This window comes from Mastomys coucha, unplaced genomic scaffold, assembly GCF_008632895.1.
Source record: "Mastomys coucha isolate ucsf_1 unplaced genomic scaffold, UCSF_Mcou_1 pScaffold14, whole genome shotgun sequence".
NCBI lineage: Eukaryota > Metazoa > Chordata > Mammalia > Rodentia > Muridae > Mastomys > Mastomys coucha.
Genome location: NW_022196896.1, coordinates 37,770,240 through 37,792,171, shown reverse-complemented (window position 1 = coordinate 37,792,171; position 21,932 = coordinate 37,770,240). Strand labels below are relative to the sequence as shown.

The window sequence follows — 21,932 nt, the reverse complement described above, 5'->3', positions numbered from 1 at the left end:
TTAATGACTGTTTCTATTTCATTATCAGATATGGGATTGTTTAGATCATTGGTCTGATCTTGATTTAACTTTGCTACCTGGTATCTGTCTAGAAAATTTCCCATTTCATCCAGGTTCCCAGTTTTGTTGAGTATAGGCTTTTGTAGTAAGCTCTACTATGATTTTTTGGATTTGCTCAGTGTCTGTTGTTATGTCTCCCTTTTCATTTCTGATCTTGTTAATTAGAATAATGTCTCTGTGCCCTTTAGTTAGTCTGGCTAAGGGTTTATCTATTTTGTTGATTTTCTCAAAGAACCAGCTCCTGGTTTGGTTGATTCTTTGTATAGTTCTTTTTGTTTCTGTTTGATTATTTTCTGCCTTTGACTCCTCTTGGGAGAATTTGTTCCTTTTTGTTCTAGAGCTTTCAGATGTGCTGTCAAATTGCTCCAGTTTCTTTTTGTAGGTGCTTAAAGCTATGAGTTTTTTTTTCTTAGGACTGCTTTCATTGTGTCCCATAAGTTTGGGTATGTTGTGGCTTCATTTTCATTAAACTTTAGAAAGTCTTTAATTTCTTTATTTATTTCTCCCTTGACCAAGTTATAATTGAGTAGAGTGTTGCTGAGCTTCCACTTGTGTGTTGGCATTCTATTGTTTATGTTGTTTTTGATAGCAGCCTTAGTCCATGGTAATCTGATAGGATGCAAGGAATTATTTCAATCTTCTTGCATCTGTTGAGGCCTGACTTGTGACCAATTATATGGTCAATTTTGGAGAACATACCATGATGTGCTGAGAAGAAGGTATATCCTTTTGTTTTAGGATAAAAAGTTCTATAGATATCTGTTAAATTCATCTGTTTCATAACTTCTGTTAGTCTCACCGTGTCTTTGTTTAGTTTCTCTTTCCATGATCTGTCCATTGAAGAGAGTAAGGTGTTGAAATCTCCCACTATTATTGTGTACAGTGCAATGTGTTCTTTGAGCTTTAGTAAAGTTTCTTTTATGAATGTAGATGCCCTTGCATTTGGAGTGTAGAGGCTCAGAATTGAAAGTTCCTCTTGGTAGATCATACCTTTGATGAATATGAAGTATCCCTCCTTATCTTTTTTGATCACTTTAGGGTGAAAGCCAATTTTATTCTATATTAGAATGGCTACTCCAGCTTTTTTGTTGGAACCATTGGCTTGAAGAATTGTTTTCCATCCTTTTATTCTGAGGTAGTGTCTGACTTTGTCACTGAGGTGGGTTTCCTGTATGCCACAAAATGTTGCGTCCTGTTTATGTACCCAGTCTGATAGTCTATGTCTTTGGATTGAGAAATTGAGTCCATTGATATTAATAGATATTAAGGAAAGGTAATTGTTGCTTCCTGCTATTTTTGTTGTTAGGGTAGGAAATCTGTTCATGTAGCTATCTTCTTTTAAGTTTTTGGAAAATTTTTTTCCAATTTCCTATGTGTTCATGATTTTAAAATGATTTCAAAATCATCTCAGTAAAAGTCTTTATTATCTATAAGAAAATGGCAATATCTTCATTTCTGTGTCCAGATGGCTTTGTAAAAATGTCAGGGTTTATGTATAAGTCTATTTTGCAATCAAAGAGAAGTTTTGTATATTCATTACTGTGTTTATTCCTTTGTTAGTTCGAAAGGAACCTAGAGTCTCTTCTGGTGGATGGGCATCAGAAGTTACAAAAGGAAATGGTGTGTTAGGTGTAAACTCTTAAATTTGGTTGCAGAGAGCATTCTTAAGTAAGGCTTGATGGCAATGTGGAATCTAAATACTGTTTTGAGCAGTGTTATTAGACCTTTGCTGTGCTGTGTAGGAACTGATGTATGCCAGCCTGTATAACTCCAGGTTTTCATCAGGACAGTGACCTGCTGGATCGACGGAAACATTGCTTCACTATGCAGTCTGAGTGTGGGGAGGACCTCTACTTCTCTGTGGAGTTAGAGAGTGACCTTGTCCAATGGGAACGAGCCTTCCAAACAGCCACCTTCCTCGAAGTGGAGCGCATACAGGTGAGAGCCTGTAGAGTGCAGTAGGTGTGGCACTTGGAGAGATGTAGCCTCTTACTGGAGTTCTCAGAGGATATAAGCCCAGTTCTGTGAGATTGACCTCCATATTAAATGCATCCAGTGTTTAACTGTTATTGAAAAATGAATAATTAGCCATATCTGAATAATCATTGAATGTTCTTTTTAACTTTGCCTTTGTAGGCTACTTCCTATCAAATACTACCATAACTTGAATCTTACACAGAAAATGTTCCTGCTGTAGTTTACTATTTACAAAGTTGTTCCTATTCAGCAGACCTGGTCCCCTAGGTTCTAGAAGCCTCCGTTTCATTCGTGCCTTTTAAATCCATGCATAGTACGTGAGGCTTTCTCCAAGGATTGCTTCTGGGACATCCCATGATTTCTAGTACTTTCTACCAGATGCCTTCCTCGACAACTGTGCTGACTCTTCTTTCTTCCCCCTGTAGCAAACAAGACCACTTTCACTGTTTTCTTTGTATGGCTCACATCCTAACACTGGATGAACTTTTTGTCATAAGGTGGTTTATTTTATTTTTGTGAGTGTTGAAATTTAATACATTTTGCAAATCACAAGTGTCCACTGGGTATTTACTAAATTGTACTACTCCAGTGTGAAACTATATCTAGATCAGACTTTATAGAACCTTTCGTCTCTTGACTAAATGAGAACTTGAAATGCAATACCTCATGGAATTGGTTCTATGGTTGACCTGGGACAAGATACAGGAAAATTTGAAGTTAATGAGGTTTTTACACCTTGAATTAGATTCATAGATCAAGGACCAACATACATGAATACTTATTTTTCAAACCCATATGACAGATATGAAACTAAAAATGGGTAAAATTAGTTGAAATGTTTGGATATATCATTTTGTTATTTGAAAATGTGAATATACTAACATGATGAATATTATTTAATTTTGATATAAGGAATATCTCTGTTTCATTAACATTGGTAAAAGTTATAGATATGGGCCTGATAGTACATTCCTATAATCCTAGGCAAAGGTAGGAAAAGTAGTTAACTGTCATCCTCAGTTATTTAAAGCAATTTGAATCCATTCTGTGACACATGATATGCTGTCTCAATATAGTAAAATAAAATAAATAGGCAAATGATGAAAAGGTTATAACACAGTTAATACTACTGAAGAAATCAAATAAAATTGTTTTGAAATATATTTATATTACAAGAACTACAAAATAATGTTTTCTATCTTTAAATATGTCTATTAATTATTTTATACTTTATTTTGTACCTTTATTAAACAGTATAAATACTAGTATATTTATTTGAAAGGATGATCCAGAAAGCACACACTTTGAGTATACTCAACCTGATCATTTATAGTTACATTTAAACTTTAGAAAATGTAGTGAATATTGAAATATAGAAGACACAATTTATAAGTAAAATGTTACATATCCTGCATTAAAGGAAATAATGTGAGGTGTAACTCACTTAGGGCAATTTTACTGACTTTATTTTTTTCCCAAGTCAGTGAATTTTGGCAGTAAAAAAAATATTTGTTTCACAACTATAATCCAGTTCAACAATTACTTATTTTAATATGATGGAGAATATACTAATTTCAAAAAGTTACTACACTTAAAGTTATTTTGAATTGATTCCACATTTGTTTTTACCTGATGGTAGAAATTTAGTTCCAAAGGGCATTTAAGATATTTATGTTATGTGTATTTATCTATAGATGTTATTTAATATATAATTATAAACAAATCCTGCCTAGCAATTTATCTTGAAGATATCCTTGTGTTTCTTATTAGATATTTTCTTTATTTACATTTCAAATGTTCTTCCCTTTCCTGGTTCCCCTCCAGAAACCCCCTATCCTCTCCTCTCTCCCCATGCTCACCAACCCATCCCTTCCTGCTTCCTGGCCCTGGCATTCCCCTACACTGGGGCATAGAGCCTTCACAGGATCAAGGCTCTATGGTCCTCCCATTGATGATGAATTAGGCGATCCACTGCTACATATGCAGCTGGAGCCATGAGTTCAAACGTGTACTTTTTCACTGCTAGTTTAGTCCCTGGGAGCTCTGAGAGTACTGGTTAGTTCATATTTTTTTCCTCCAGTGGGACTGCAAATCCCTACTGCTCCTTGAGTCCCTTCTCTAGCCCTTCTTGAAGCTTTCCTAAAACAAAAATTTTGGTTATCACTTTTTTTTTTTGCACTGAAATCGCTTTTCATTAAATAAATATTGTAATTATACAATAAATAAGCATTTCTTTATTTAAGTGTATAAAATACACTCAGTACATCTCTTAAAATTGTAAGTTATAAAGTAAACTTTTAGCAGATCTCAACTTATCCCATTTATTTGCTTCCATTTAATGATTATTGAAGCAATATAACTTAATTTGCAATGTTCAACTCAATGAGAAAATTTGAATGTACTATAATGCATTTTTACCTGAAATCTTCTTTTTAATGACCATACATGAAAATAGCAAATAATTAAGCCTAAATTAAAAGAAAACAATGTAGCTTAAAATGTTCCTTAAAGTTGATAATAGTTTTCATAAATTACTAATGGCTGAATACAGCTATCTAAGATATTCATTATTTAGCAAATACAATTAGACCTAAGCATGAGCTTTTAATGCCCAATAAGTATGCTTCTAATCTACTATTTTAACTTCAAATGAATATTTTGTCATGGTTATAAATTTTTTAATGCAAACTAGGCTTTGAACACTTGAATATAATATTCTCATAAAAGTAATTTGATAACTATAGGTTTTTGTGAAAGACAATATCTTTTGAATAAATATAATACAAACAAGTGCAATATAAGCATTGATATTTGAAAATTGCTCAAAAAATAGCTCCCTCATATGTGAACTATAACTATGGTTTATATAATTCATTGCTATGTAGCTTGAAATCAAGCTCAAATACAAGTAGACAACCAGATATAACAATGTGTTAGGTTGTATATAAGGTCCCTGTTAATTCATACCTTATTTATGATATTTTCCTGTTTTAGTATTCATATTTATTTATCTTTACAAAATATTTACAAGTAAAATTATAATTCTGCTAATCAAACCTAAGTTCTAATTCATGTTATGAGCCATACTCTAGTCAGCTATTAAGTATTATATTCATAGAGATTAGATCTCATATTCCTCTTGAACATTAGTTTATATAAGCCACATGGAAGCTAACCATAGTCTTTGTTTTCCTCAGTGCAAGACCTATGCATGTGTGTTGGAGAGTCACCTAATGGGCCTCACTATTGACTTCAGCACAGGCTTCATCTGCTTTGATGCAGCAACAAAGGTAATATACATCAGGTGGCAGGAGAAATAGGTCCCAAAAACTATCACTCAAGAATGCATGAAAAGCCTGGGAAGCATTTGCAGCCATTAAAACAATTGTACATTGGATTTACGATCTTCATTTTTATCTATGGAACATAAATTGTTAAAACACTGTTAATGCAAACAATTATTATAGCAAAGTAATTTCATGCCACTCTTTACATATAAATAAAGAGATTATTGATAACTATTTTATATAGAGAGATGTATTTATTATAGGTCAGTAGATTATAGATAACAGATGAATAAATGATAGATTCATGAGAAAACAGAAATATGCATTGTTAGACGATAAATGTTAAGTACTGATTTATTCTACATTCTTTTTTGCATATTTCTTATTCTTATTCTTATTTTCTTTATTTACATGTCCTATGATATCTTTTTCACAGTTTCCCTCCAAACAAAAGAAAAAATAAAATAAAATAAAAGACAAAAACAACAACAACAAAAACCCCTGTTCCCTCTCCCCTCCCCCTGCTCACCAACCCACCTTCTCCTGCTTCCTGGACCTGACATTCCCCTACACTGGGGTATAGAACCTTCATAGGGCCAAGGGCCGTTCTTAAAAATATATATTTATATGTTTGAGAACAATTTCTTCCTTTACCAAGGATATTTGAGAGTTCCTTAATGATTTTTTTTGAGTCATATATAGATGATGAATGTATGAAAAAAATTTTTTAGTTTTATAGTTGATATCTTAAAATTAGGTTACAGAATGGTGCAATTTGGGTGTTTGGAATTTCTACTAGATATCAGTTATAATCACATGACTTAACATTAGTGCTGTGTGATCTGATGGCTTTCACATTTCCAAAATACTCTGGTCCATTGGAACAGTAATGGCCTTTCTTCAGCAGTATTATCTATAGTCATTCTTGTGTATCATCATGTAACATTTGAAAAAGTTAAGGTATTACACATCACTATTATCAGTTTGAAATGATCTTCCACCTCTTCTGGTTCTGGTCTCTTAGTCCTTGCTGTAACATCCTCTCTGGGCTTTGAATTTCAGAGAAGGGATCTTTCTACTGTTTCCTTTATCAAAAGATAGGCTAGCATAGTAGAAGTAGAACCATACACTCCCATTGTTTCAGTGATTAATAAATAATCTGTTACAAATTTTCTCTTAGGTTAATGTGTGCACAAAATTTTCAAAAGAAAATTTATATCAAATAATACAGTGACCCATTCATGAGGAAGATTGAATATAGATTGTTCAGGAAAGCAGTGGATGTATAGGTGTGTCAAGCTGGTAATGAATGTAGGGAACCCAGAATATGTACAGAGTACTTATTATGGTTTAAGATGCAGCACCTATGATTGTCATTCAGACAAGTCCCAACTGTCTAATGACTGCTAGTGGTGGTTTGGTGTTCACAGGAAAACTCAGTGGTACATTCTAGAAGAACAGATTCTACTACATAGAATGTGGTCTCTGTGTGATACATAATGGATATTCATTAATTAAGAATTCCTGATGGAGTAACGCTTCTAATACTTTTAGTAAGATTATTATCAAGCCTGTGAGTATTACTCTAATTTTTGTGTTACTTCCATTGTGAAAAGTAACAGCCTGATTAAGACATAATACACACTCTATATTCTTCACTTTTATGGTTTCACATGTTGCTGGTTTTGATAGTGACAAAATGGTGTTACTATCTCCAAATTCACTTTGCACATTTTTTCTTAAGTAACTAATTAACTGATTAATTAACCTGAGTATTAATTTGCTAAATAAATTAAACAGACTTGAAAAAATCTTTTAAAATGAGAAAGTTTATGTTTATTTAATCAAAATGAGTATTCCAAAAGTCCATTCTCAGTCATGGCTTAGTCTCTAAGATTTATTTGACAAAGTTGATAATTTTTGTGTTACTTCCATTGTGAAAAGTAACAGCCTGATTAAAACATAATGTATACACTATATTCTGAAGGGGACCGGCCCGGATGGTCTCTCTTCCTCCATGGGTAAATATACCAACTGGGTTAATTGAGTCCTGGGAAGGCAAACGGTTAACAAGGAAAGACACAGATGCCAGGTAGAAGTGATAAGAGACCCTTTACTGAAATTCACTCAGTATTTATAGTTATGCTAGGAACCAGACCCAGAGGAATTCGAAACTTGCTCATCTTAACATAAACAGGAGAAAATCCATTAACACCAGACCAGAAGGAGATCTTGAAAGGAAGATCTGGTAAACCTTTAACATAAGCATGAGACCTGCTAAGTCTTTGATCTAAGGAGCAGCAGTCAGGACTCCTCCACACAGCAGGTGCTCAACTCCAGCTTGCAGCCTGTCGGGGCTTCTTTACAGAACCAAGTCACTCCCAAGCAACAAGGTTGGGGGAAGGAGTCCACAATATTCTTCACTCTTATGGTGCATATTGCTGGTTTTGATAGTGACAGAATGGTGTTACTATCTCCAAATTCACTTTGCACATTTTTTTCTTATTCCTAGAAGAAACTCTTTATGTATTATTCTTTGTATCCTTAACATTATTTTAGAACTTTAGAAAATTAAATACTTATTTTGTTTCTGAAAATTTTGCCTACATGTATGTCTATGAACCACATCCAAGCATTACCCACGTAGACCAGAAAACTCATCAAGCACCCTGGAACTGGGTGGAATCATTGATCAACTTGGCTGCCATGTGGTTGCTGGGAGCCAAACTCAGGGCAACAAGTACTCTTAACTGTTCATCCATCTCTCTAGCCCAGAGAACATTTTTAATTAAATATAACTACATTATTTACCTTCTCTCCTCTTCCCTTCACCCTTTCTGATTACCAACCTCATTTTCTTTCAAATTCATGGTCACTTTTTCTTTAAATGATATTATTACAGGCATACATTTTCATATGTACATAAATACATAAATACAACTTGCTGAGTCCATTTGGTCTTTCTTGTCTGTTTATGTTTTCAGGGCCAATTACTTGGTATTGGATAATCAATTAAGGGGCTCATCCTTGGCTAAGCCTTTAATTGCCTCTATTACTGCTTTGTCTAAGGAAGAAGCTCCAAGATATTCCCCCTTCACATTAGCATGTATATTGATGTGTTCTGATCTTGTTTAGGCTGCCATTTTGTGGACATTATCATGGGTATAGTTTTCCTATCACTTATAAAAGACACAAACTCAAAGTTGATCCTGATCCTCCGTGTCTTACAATCTTTCTACTCCCAATTTCATGATGTTTCCTGAGCATTAGGTATATAGGTTATATTGTAGATATATCAATTGGGGTTGGGCATCTACTGATCTCCGCATTTTAACCAATTGTGATGTTCTGTTATGGTCTCTGCCTGATACATAAAGAACTTTCATTGATGAGGGGTGAGAACTACACTTGTCAGTGAGTATAAAAATAATGAATACTGCAGCTATGGATCATGCTGGTCTTGTAAATAGGCAGTAGTGTTTTCTCCTTTAAGGTCCATGACCTCACTAGCTTTGGGTAGTTGGCTAAGTTTCTCATACCAGACTTTATTTATCACCTGTTGAGTGGGTCCTAATTCCAGTTATACAACTGTATATTACCACTAAGATATAAATGTTACTAATTTTCCTTTAGGGATATGTGCCAGGCTGGTCATCGTTGTGGTCCATGGTTATAATAGCTATAGAAAATCAGTTGTTTTCATCCATTGACAACCTGGATGGAACCTTCTGGTATTGTGAAATCTACTCCTCAAAGAGGAAGCTTTCAGGCCAGTAAGAATATAGTGTCTATGGAACCATATACTATTTATACCATTTGCTTTTGTATGAGATATCCATTAGCCAGTAATAATCTATAATATATTAATATTATATCATAAGATAATTAATTCATATATATGTATATATCTCTTAATATAATAACTGTGAAAGAATAATAAAATTTGTAGGCATTAGTTCTAACAAATGATATAAGCTAATGTTATAATCTTGTATTATTCTTTATTTCCATGGTTAGTTTTCCTCAGATATAAATTTTTTTCTATTTATTTATTTATTTATTTATTTATTTTAAACTCCAGATTTTATTTCCTTCCTGGTCCACCTTCTGACTGTTCCATGTCCCATAACTCCTCCCTGCTCCTCTGTCTCCAGGAGGATGTCACCACCCTCTACTCATACCCCACCAGACCTCTAAACTTCCTGGGGCCTTCAGTCTCCTGAGGGTTAGGTGTATCTTCTCTGACTAAACCCATATGCTGCAGTTTTCTGCTGTATATACATAGGGGGCCTCATATCAGCTGATGCAGGCTGGTATGTTGTCTGGTTGGTGTTCTAGTACCTGAGAGATCTCTGGGGTCCAGGTCAATTGAGAGTGCTGGTGTTCCTACAGGGTTGCTCTCCTTACCAGCTTCTTCCAACTTTCCACTAATTCAACCCCAGGGGTCAGCAGCTTAATTTAAACATTAGTTTTGAGAGTTGGAAAACCTGTGTCATACCTAGTGGCCTCATTTATGGAACTTGCATTTTGTACAGTAAAATTTGCTGGGAAAGGGTGGGGGCATGACATACTTCAGATACATGAAGTAACATGCAAGTCTACTCACAAAGGGGAGGTTCTCAAAGCATTGGAAGTTCCGATGCATGTTTCTAAGGGAAAAAAGCAATCGGTAGTCCTTCTCATCTATAAAGCCTACAAACCACCATAATAAGCCTGACAGGAAACATTCAGTGGTGCAATAGTCATGAGTTTATCTTGTGTGTAACCAAAAGCTGTGTATTTGAGGCCTGTTTAATGAGAGTTAAGGCTTGTTTAAGTCAAGCCCATTATTCATGGATGGTGGGCTAAAGACCCTAAAAGAGAACATATACTGTGGTGGATTGAATATGCTTGGCCCAGGGAGTGGCACTATTAGGAGGTGTGCCCTTGTTGGAATAGGTGTGACCTTGTTGGAAAAAGTATGTCATTGTGGGCATGGGCAATGAGACCTTGCTCTGAACCACAGGAGAGTTGTCTTTTCATGGCTGCCTTTGGAACAAGATGTAGAACTCTCAGCTCCTCCAGTCCCATGTCTGCCTGTACACTGCCATGCTCCTGCCTTGATGATAATGGACTGAACTTCTGAACCTGTAAGCCAGCCCCAATTAAATGTTGTCTTTTATAAGAGTTGTCTTGGTCATGGTGTCTGTTCACAGGATAAAACGCCAACCAAAACATGCTCCATCTTCCTAAATCGGTATAGTTTTTAATGGTATTCTAAATAATTATACTTAATATCCAGAGGTGAGATTATCACTGAGCCCCTATCAACAAAGTTTCTTTTTGTTGTAGGTGAAGGCTACTTTAAAGAATCTTATCTGGTCAAAATGAGGTGAATAAATGACAATGGGGTTTACCAATTGGTATATAGCACATGCATAGCACAATGCCTACATTAAGGGTCAAATATTCTTAATAATAAAAAGTACATTCAAATGAAAAATGTATCAAAAGTTAGGAGAAATAAAAATTTGAAAATTTAAATGATGTAGAAAACTAAAGATGTCAAGTACAATAAATATGGAAAGCAGTTATTACTATTAGCAAAGATTGTTTTGTCTTTTACATAATTTTGTCATTATGTAATTTGAATCAAGGGGATGCAGATTAGAAAGAAGACATCAAAATATTGGTATTCGTAGATGACACGATAGTATACATAAGTGACCCCAAAAATAGAATTTTAAGAGCTGATAAAAACATTCAGCAAAGTGGCTAAATACAAAACTAACTTAAGAGAAAATCACTATCCCTCTTTTATAACACAATAAATGGGTTGAAAAAGAAATAAAAAAGGAACACTCTTTATAATAGCCACATATAATATAAAATACCTTGGTGTAACTGTAAGCAAACAACTGAAAGATCTCTATGACAACAACTTCATGTTTCTGAAGAAAGAAATTGAAGAAGATATCAAAAAGTAGAAAGATCTCCTAACATCATGGATTGGTAGGAATAATATGATAAAAATGGCCATCCTACCAAAAGCAATCTATATATTCAATGTAATTCCAATCAAAATTCCAACACAATTTTTATAGATATCAAAAGAGCAATATTCAAATTTATATGGAAAAACAAGCAAGCAAGCAAACAAACAAACAAAAACCCAGGAAAGTTAAAATGATCTTGAATAATAAAAGAGCTTCTGAAGGTATCACTATCCCTGATTTCAAATTGTAATACAGAGCAATAGTAGTAAAATCTGTGTGGTATTGATATAGCAGCAGAGAGGATCAAATCAAAGAGCCAGAAATAAACCCATGCATCTACAGACACTTTGTTTTTGACAAATAAGTCAAAACCATACAATCAATGTAAAAGGGAGAGCATCTTCAAGAAATGGTGCTTGTATAACTGGATATCTGCATGTAGAAGAATACAAATAGATCCATATTTATCATCCTGTTCAAAATTCAAGTCTAAATGGATCAAAGACTTCAAGATAAAGCCAGAGACACTAAATCTAATAGAACAGAAGGTGGGCAATAGCCTTGAACTTGTTGGTGCAAGACACAATTTCCTGAACAGAATTACAATGCTCAGGCACTAAGATCAACAATTGATAAATTGGAGTCATGAAACTGAACAATTTCTGTAAGGTCCAATGATTGACTTCTTGTCATCTTTATTAGCCAATCAATTAATTAAGGAGAATCCCCCTACACTTAGACATCAAGAAAATGCAAATCAAAATGATTCTGAGATTCCACATTATAACCATCAGAATGTCTAAGATCAAAACTCAACATGCTGGAGAGGCTGTAGAACAAGAGGAACACTCCTCCACTGTTGGTGGGAGTACAAACTTGTATAATCACTCTGGAAATTAATTTGGTGTTTTTTCAAAGGATTGAGAATAGTTGTACCTCAAGACTTATATATATATATATATATAACTCCTAGGAATATAACCAAATTATGCTTCACGATCCCAGAAGGACACTTGCTTAACTATGTTCATAGGAGCTTTATTACAAATAGCTAGAAACTGAAAACATCCTATATGCTCCTCAACTGAAAATGGATAAAGAAAATGTGCTTCATTTACACAATTGAATACTACTCAGCAATTAAAACCGAGGACATTTTGAGTTTCACAGCCAAATGATGGAACTAGAAAATATCCTGAGTGAGGTAACCCAGTCCCAAAAGGTCTGTACTTGCTTATAAGTGGATACTAATCATAAAGTAAAGGATAACCATGTTAAAATCAACAGACCCAATGAATTCAAATAACAAGAAAGGCCTAAGGGAGGATGGTTGAGTCTTTCTCAGAAGGGGAAAGAAAGTAGATTTTGAAGATAATAGAAGGAAGGCACTGGGTAGAAGAGGAGAGCAGAGTGGAAGCCATATGTAGGGAAAGCAGGGGAAAGAGAAGGAATTTGTCTGCTGTTGGTGGGAGAGGCCTCAGAAGGTGGTGGGGGTGACTCTAGCTGAGTCTCCTAGCAGTAGGGGATATGGAAGCTGAAATGGCCACTCCCTGTTGTCAGACAGGACTCCCAGTGGAGAAATAAAGATAGCAACCCACACACACACAAAACAAAACAAAACAAAACAAACAAACAAACAAAAAAAACCTTTTGACCCAAAATATTTCCTGCCTGCAAGATATGAAGAGAAAAAGAGAAGAAGTAATGTCCAACCAAGACTGCCCCAAACTGAGACCAATACCATTGGAAAGAAGCAATCCCTGACACTATTAATGATACTCTGTTATGCTTGCAGACAAGAACCTAGCATAACTCCTCTGAGAAGTTCCACCCAGCAGCCAATGGAAAGAGAGAGAAAGGATCACACCCCAACATTAGATGGAGTTTCAGGAGCTTTTCAGAAGGATCAGGAGAAGAATTTGGGGACCCAAAGATTACATGGACTCAATGGGAAAACCAACAGTACATCTAACTTGGAACCCTGGGGGCAGCAAGCAGGAAGTGGACATGGGCTGGACCTAGGCCCCCTACACATATGTAGCAGTTTAGCAGCTTGATCTTCATGTGTGTTCCCCAACAACTGGAGCAGGGGCTGTGCCTGAGCCTATTGCTTGTCTACCTTTGGATCCTGTGCCCCTAAATGGACTACCTTCTCTGGTTTCAGTGGAGTGGGGGAAGGACTTGAGTAAGGGGGTACTGGGAGGAGAAGAACAGAATTATCAAAGTAACAAAAAAATGGCTAAGGAATATTTTAAAAGTATATATTATGCATAAAAATTAGAAAAATGCAAAGTAAAATTACTCTGAGATTTTTATATCACCCCAACCAGAATGAATAATAACAAGAAAACAACTGACAAGTACTTGTTTAATATAGCTAAAATTGCAATTTGGTGCACCCAATTTCCAAAAATTGTATAAAAATCTAAGAAAGCTGAGGACAAGTCTATTATATGACTGAGTGCTACCACTCCTGAACATGTACCCAAAGGACTGCATATCTTACTAAGGACTGCATGACCTACTAAGTCATGTTCATAGATGGCTTATTCACAATAGCTTAGAAATAAAAACCACCTAACATTCACCTGATTCATGGCTAATAAAACTATGGTACATATCCACTGTGAAATCATGACATTTACAGGAAAACTGATGGAAATGGAAAATATACTGAGTGAGGTATCCTGGACCCAGAAATGAATGCATATTTTCTCATCTATTTGAGGAACCTAGCTCTGGATCTTTCAATGCATGTGTATGACTGAAGTAACCAATGAAAACAGGAAAGTTGTAGTGGAACATAGTGTGGAGTAGGGAGAAGGGATCCTGTACATGGGAAGCATATGAGGCAGGTACTACTAAGAAGATAATGGGAAACATGGGAAGATGTTAACTGCTGAAAGGAGAAGAAGGGGAATACAGGACAATAGGGAGGAGAGAGAAAAAAACAATAAGGATGTCTGAAAAGGCTATAATGAAGCATTATTTGATAAGCTTATTTAAAAGACATTGTGTATGTGAACATATATATGGATGATGTTTCATATATGATGGTAATTCCTTCATGAGCCATGTACTCTCTAATGACAACAAAGTCCTCAGGATATGAACAACCTCCACCAAATCTGGTAATCAAAGGATTCTAAGAGACACATGAAGCAACATAAGCTATTGTCATGGCCCTTGGTTACCTACTGGAACTTTAATATAAAACTTATACTGATGAAGACACTGAAAATTTTGGACATAGGACTTTGTCTTAGTCTGGGTTTCTATTCTTGTACAAACATCATGACCAAGAAGAAAATTGGGGAGGAAAGGGTTTATTGAGCTTACACTTCCACATTGCTGTTTATCACTAGAGGAAGTCAGGACTGGAACTCAAGCAGGTCAGGAAGCAGGAGCTAATGCAGAGGCCATGGAGGGATGTTCCTTACTGGCTTGCTTCCCCTGGCTTGCTCAGCATGCTCTCTTATAGAACCCAAGACTTCCAACACAGGAATGGCACCGCCCACAAGGGGCCCTACCCTCTTGATCACTAATTGAGAAAATGCCCCACAGCTGGATCTCATGGAGGCACTTCCCCAACTGAAGCTCCCTTCTCTGTGATAACTTTAGCCTGTGTCAAATTGGCACACAAAACCAGCCAGTACAGACTTAGAAAAATCCAGGAGGAATTGACCTGTAAGCATTTTGTTTCCTGCAGATTGGCACTTATAGTATCTGAAGATGAAAAAAACCCTCAACTAGTCAAAATGTGAAGAATAATTGACCACTGAGTACACAATTCCAGTTGATACATTTGAAATGTAAATCCTAAGGTTTGAGAAAAGTTGAAGAGTTGGCAGAATGATCTGTAAAATCCAGAGAACAAGAATGCTTGCTGGATCCTATATAGTGTCCCTAGACTTGACAAGGAAAATGCATGTATAAAATCTCCAAAGTAATGTTGATTGAAGAAAATTAGTTTAATAGATATATCTAGCTGACATGTGTAAATAATGGAAGTTCCACAAGACTACAACTTCAGGGTTTTTATTTTTGTATTAAATATCTTCTTTATTTACATTTCAAATGATATCCCCTTTCCTGGTTTCCCTCCTCCCTCCCCCTGCTCACCAATCCACTCTCTTCTACTTCCTGGCTCTGGTATTCCCCTTCACTGGGGCATAGAACCTTCAGAGGACCAAGAGCCTCTCTTCCCATTGATGACCGACTAGGCCATCCTCTACTACATATGCAGCTGGGGGCATGAGTTCCACCATGTATATTCTTTTGTTGGTGGTTTAGGGAGCTCTGAAGGTACTATAAAATACTCATGGAAGGAGTTGCAGAGACAAACTATGGAGCAGAGCCTGAAGGAAGGACAAATCAGAGACTGCCCCACCTGGGAATCCTTCCCATATTCAATCATCCAATCCAGACACTACTGTGGATGCAAGGAAGTGCTGGCTGACAGGAGCCTGGTATAGCTGTCTCCTGAGAGGCTCTGACAGTGCCTGACTAATACAGAAATAGAGGCTCACAACCATCCATTGGACTGAGCACAGAGTACCCAATAAAGGAGCTAAAAAATAGACCCAAGAAGCTGAAGGGGTTTACAGTTTTAATTATCCTCTCAGAGGCTTACTGCTGAATAAAATCACCCTTTCTCAATCCTTTGACTGGTTGGTCAGCATTTCAGTTCCAAACTCATCCTCGAGCTGACTGATTAAATCTGGCTTCTCTTGGCTTCTGACTGAATTGCTCTATTTGGCCTCAAACTAACTCTGTCAATCTGTTCTAATTTTCTGTTTCTTCTCATTCTTTGGCTCATTCTGTTTTCACCTGCAACCTGTCTCTGTAATTCTATTCTGTTAAAACTACTTCCTATCCATCTCTGTCTCTCTGTGTCTCTCTCTGTCTCTGAGTCTCTGTCTTTCTCTGTTTGTCTGTGTCTCTGTCTCTGTCCCTTTCTTTCCCCATTCCTCTCTCTTTTTTACTGGATATTTTATTTTTATTTACATTTCTAATAAATAAATCCCTTCCCAGTTCCCTTCCACACCCTTATACTTTTCCCCTCCCCTGCTTTGATGAGGGTGCTCTCACACCCATCCACTCATCCTCCCACCTGCTCCCACCTTATTTCTCTTGCATTCCCCTAGGCTGAGCCATTGAGACTCCACAGGAACAAGGTTCCCCACTCCCATTAATACCAGATAAAGCCATCATCCTCTGCTTCATGTGCAGCTGTAGCCATGGGTCCCTCCTTGTGTACTTTCTGGTTGATGATTTAGTCTCTGGGATGTCTGGGGGATCTGGTTGGTTGATATTGTTGTTCTCCCTATGGGGTTGCAAACCCCTTCAGCTTTTTTCCTGTTCTCATGAGAATTGGTCTTATCCTATTTCGGATTCATTCAGTAAAATCATTCTTTTTTTTCACTTTGTCTTCCCCTCAATTAGACATCATTGTTTTGGGATTAAAAATGTGTACTAAAGATGTATATGCACTCCAGCCAGAGAGATTACAGGTCCGTGACATGTCTGCATCCCTTCTAGATCAAACAGATATTCTGCTAGAAGATATTTGGATATGATAGTTTGCTAAAACAATTATCTTACTGGGTTAAAATTTCTCTGTATTAGGTGTGTGTGGGGGGGGAGTGGTAAAAGTAATGGCAGGTGGACGAAAGAGGAGCATTTTTCTTCATGGACAATATCCTGAATAGATTATCGAATCCAAAAAAGTCAGTTCTGAATATATATATGTTCATATATAACATATATGTTATATATGTACATAAGCTTGACTAATAGAACTAAATAGGTTTTATATACATACATGTGTGTATAAATACATAATACATACAAACACAAGCACATATATATATATGCATATAATGTATAATAACACAAATATATAATAAAATTAAAGAAGAAACAGTCATGAATTAGGAAGGGATATACACATGGAAAGTGTTTATGGGGTAGACAGAAGGTATGATATATATACATGGAGCTCATGTATATAGTTCTCAAAATATACTTAAAATCCTTCAGATAGCATTTGATTCCATGTTCTTTAGAATGTCCATCTATTTACAAGTACAAATTAACAATTTCTATTATTCTTAGATAAAGAATTATTTGTCATGAGTATTTCTTTACATCTTCTTCAAGTGTAAACAGATTATGGTCAATACTATGTTTGATTATGTCTGTCACTTTCCATTCAAGCATCATTGATTAATCTTTACATTTATTTTGTACTATTTTATACTATATACCTTTTCTATGTTAAAAGTGTGGCCCTATGTTCTATAGTTCTCCTTGGATTCTTCATTGTATATTTAATTCATATCAAACATTTAATCCTATTTCTAAATCCAGATTTTTTTAAACCTATCATTCCACATTAGTTATAAAAATTTTCTGACATGAAGTTCTGCACACATTGATGATATTTTTATTTGTTTATATTTTCTTCTGCATTTAGACTTCATTGTCACCAAATATAAAAGTTACATTTATAGCAGGAAATATTTTAAGAATAAAGAAATACCCATTTTCATATTCTTTATAGAAAATTCAAAGTACCAGTCTTACAAAGTCCTGGAAACACAATTGTATATCACTGTAAAGACAGAGATTTCATACTACTTTATAGATTTTATAAATTATGACTCAGTCCTTCACATTTTCCTTTTATTGCAAAGAGATTTTTTTCTCATTTATTATACCTAGATTACTGTCTCTCCACTCTCTACACCTGCTAGTTCCCCCTCCCCATGAAAAGAATCTGGATCCACTTCTTTTCTGTTTCTCATTAGAAAACAACAGGCTTTTGAAGGATAATAATAAAGTAAAACATAATATAATAAGATAAAAGAAAAGTAAAACATACATCTGAATTAGACAAAACAAACAGAAGGGAAATATTCCAAAAGAAAACACAAAAATCAGAGGCTCACTTATTCACACACGTGGGAATCTTTTTAAAATACTAAACTGGAAGACATAATATATATGCAGAGGATCAGGAAGACCCTTGCTGTCTCTATTCATCCTGCCTTAGTCTTTGTGAGTCCATATGAACTTTGCTCATGTTGATTAAGACAGTCTAGTTTTCTTGGTATCTTCCACACCCTCTGGCTCTTACATTCTTTCTGCCTCTTCTTCTGCAGGGTTCTCTGAATGCTGAAGAGAGGGAATTGATGGAGACATCCTGGTTAGGATGGATTGTTCCAAGGTCTCTCAATTTCTATCTGTTAATCTCTGTATTAGCACCCATCTGCAGCAGGAGGAAGCTTCTGATGGTGGCTGAGCAAGTCACTGATCAAAGAATAAAACAGAATGTCATTAGGAGTCATTTTTTAATTTTTTTTACAATGGTATCATACTATTTGATTTTATCATATGGTCCTGGGCTACCGAGTCTCAGCTTCTTAGTCACCCACATAGTGTCATGTATCAGTTTCATTTCATTGAGTAGGCCTTGAGTAATATTAAGTAATATTAAAGATTGGTTGACATTGACTACTTCCTCAAGTTTTGTGCCACAATCACCATAGCATAGTGCCAACAGGACAGCATTGCAGGCCAAAGTGCTTGTGACTGGGTTTGTGTTTATGTTCTTTTTGTTATCATGTAGAATACCTTCATATACTGAAGTCATTGAACATAGTGCTGATGGCTCCATGTACGCACGAGCTCAATTTTTCCATTTTCAATGTAGGTGTTCAAATCAGGAATGGAAAATTGCCATTATTTTGTGGTATGGAACCAATTGTTTTGGTAACAGCCTGAGTTTGGGGGGAATTCCCATGGGAACTGTTTTAGGGTTTTACTGCTATGAACAGACACTGTGTCCAAGGTAACTCTTATAAGAGCAACATTTAATTGGGGCTGTAGTACAGATTCAGAGGTTGAGTCCATTATCATTGTGGTGTGAAGCATGGCAATGTCCAGGGCAAGCATGGTGCTGGGGGAGCTTCTATCTCTTGTTCTAAAGGCAACTAGAAGATTGACTTCTAGGAAGCTAGGAGGAAGGTCTCACAGTCCACCTCCACAATGACATGCTTCCTCCAATAAGGCCACCTGCCTGCCCTTCCTAGCACTGTGCTCTCTACCCTCTGCATGTAGTAAGAATTGGACTTTCTTTAAAAAGTACAGAAATAGGAATTTATTTTCTGTGATTTTTCCAGCTGTAGATTGCTTCTGTGATTATGTGATATTTGAAACTCTGGGGACTTTTTAGAAGACATCTATCTATCTATCTATCTATCTATCTATCTATCTATCATCCATCCATCCACTAGGGCTCCTGAGGCATGGGGGTTGTTTGGGTTTTGGTTGGTTGCTGTTGGTTCCTGCTTGTTAAGTAGGCATATACAAAGAAGAAGAAAGTAGGTATCCTGATAGGAAAGATCAAATTTATTCCAAAGAACTTGATGTCCCTCATCAATAGAATCTAGTCTAGCAATTAATATCACTACTTTCCTGTCAATCTTTTTTCTCTCCTATCTAGTGTTAAGGGGTTGCAAGGGTGGAAAAGGGATGAAGAAATGTGGGAAAAAAAGAACCCACAAAGTAGTCAAAGTCCAGCTACAACCCTGTGGTTCTACAGATTGTAGCTTGTTTATTGACATAAAAGCTACTATCCACATATAATTTAATACAACATATATATACATATATATGTATATATATACATATGTATATATGTATACATATATATATTTCTGGTTCTAAAACACCTCATTCAGGATTACTTTTTCTAGTTCCATTGATTTTTTGGCAAATTTTATAATTTTATTATTTATTAAAGATTTATTTATTTGTATATTTCATATATGTGAGTACTCTATTTACATGTATGTATGCATGACAGAAGAGGGTATCATCAGATACCACTATAGATAGTTGAGAATTGAACTGAGAACCTTTGGAATAACAACAGCTAGTTCTCTTAACCACTGAACCATCTCTCCATCCCAATTTCATTATTTTTAATGGCAATAATGATATATTGTGCTAATGTACTACATTTTCTTTACCTATTTATCTGTTGAGGAACATCTAGGCTATTTCCAGTTCCTGGCTATTATAAAGAGACCTTTGGGTATATGACTGAGAATGATATAGCTCTATCTTGAGATAAATCAATTCCTATGTTTCTGATGAACTGCCACACTGATTTCCATAGTGAAGGTGTCAATTTGCAGTCCACCAACAATGGATGAGTATTCGCCTTACTCTACATCTTCACCAGCCTAAGTGCCACTTGTGCTATTGAACTTAGTCATTCTGAGAGTTATCAAATGTAATCTCAAAGATTGATTGCTAAGGTTATTGAACACTTGTTTAAGTATTTCTCAGTCATTTGAATTTCCTCTTTTAAGAATTCTCCATTTAGATCTGCACTCCATTTTTATTGGATTATTTATTTTATTGATATCTAATGTCTTGAGTCCTTTCTATATGTTGAATATTAACTCTCTATTTTTCCACTTTCTAGGCTGCTTCTTTGTCCAAATAATCATGTCTTTTATTGTGCAGAAGATTTTCAATTCTTTCAGGTCATATTTATTAATCATTGAATTTACTGCTTGTTCTAACAGCGTTCTGTCAGAAAGTTTTTTTTGTCCAATGTACTCGAAGCTAGTCCTTATTTTCTCTTCTGAAATGTTCAGTATGTATCGCTTTATGTTGAGATCTTTGATAGAGTTGGACATGAGTTTTGTGCTACGTAATAAGTATGTATCTATTTTCATTCTTTAAGCAAATATCCAGTTTGACCAGCACCATTTGTTGAAGATGCTTTACTTTCCCAGTGTATATTTCTGGATTCTTTACCAAAATTCTAGTATTCATATATGTATTTAATGATATCTAGTCTTTAAGTTGATTCTAATCAACATCTCTTTTTGTGCCAATACTATGCTGTTTGTATTACTCTGTAGTACAACTTGAAATTAGTAGGGATAATGATAACTTCTGCAGTTCTTTTATTCAGGACTGATTCTATCTTCCATGGATTATTTTTAAGTTCCCTTATCTTATTTTTTCTTATTTTTTTAATTGGATATATTTTTTTACCTTTCAAATGTTATCCCCTTTTCCATTTTCCCCTCTGGAATCCCCCTATCCCATCCTATGTCTCCCAACTACTATGAGGGTGCTCACCCACCCACCTACTCCCGCCTTCATGTCCTGGCATTCCCCTGACTGGGGCCTCAAGCCTTCCCAGGACCAAGGGCCTCTCCTCCCATTGATGTCCAATAAATCCATCCTTGGATGGAGCCATGGGTCTCTCCATGTGTACTCTTTGGTTAGTTGGTTTAGTCCCTGGGAGATCTGGGGGGACATCTGATTAGTTGATAATGTTGTTCTTCCTATAGGTTGCAAACACTTTGAAATTTCACTAAATTGTGTTGAAATTTAAATGGGGACTGCACTGACTATTATATATGTAATATATATTATATATATATATTATATATATTACATATATATATAATATATATATATATTTGAAAGATGGCCAGTTTTTTATATTAATCCTATTGATTTGTGATCACAAAATTTCTTTCTACCGTCTGATATCTTCTTCACTTTCTTTCTTCAATGTCTTTTTTTTATTATGGAAATT

General features: G+C 35.6%; 1 protein-coding gene across 11 annotated transcripts in view; it reads left to right on the top strand.

The window, feature by feature from the left end:
- The window catches only part of Sntg1 (syntrophin gamma 1), a 713,733-nt gene that overhangs the window by 666,047 nt on the left and 25,754 nt on the right, over nt 1–21,932 (top strand). For all 11 annotated transcript variants that reach the window (XM_031366794.1, XM_031366792.1, XM_031366795.1 and 8 more), the window contains 2 exons: nt 1,846–1,998; nt 5,235–5,327. In XM_031366794.1, coding sequence (XP_031222654.1) covers nt 1,846–1,998; nt 5,235–5,327 — 246 coding nt within the window. The remainder of the gene's footprint in view (nt 1–1,845; nt 1,999–5,234; nt 5,328–21,932) is intronic.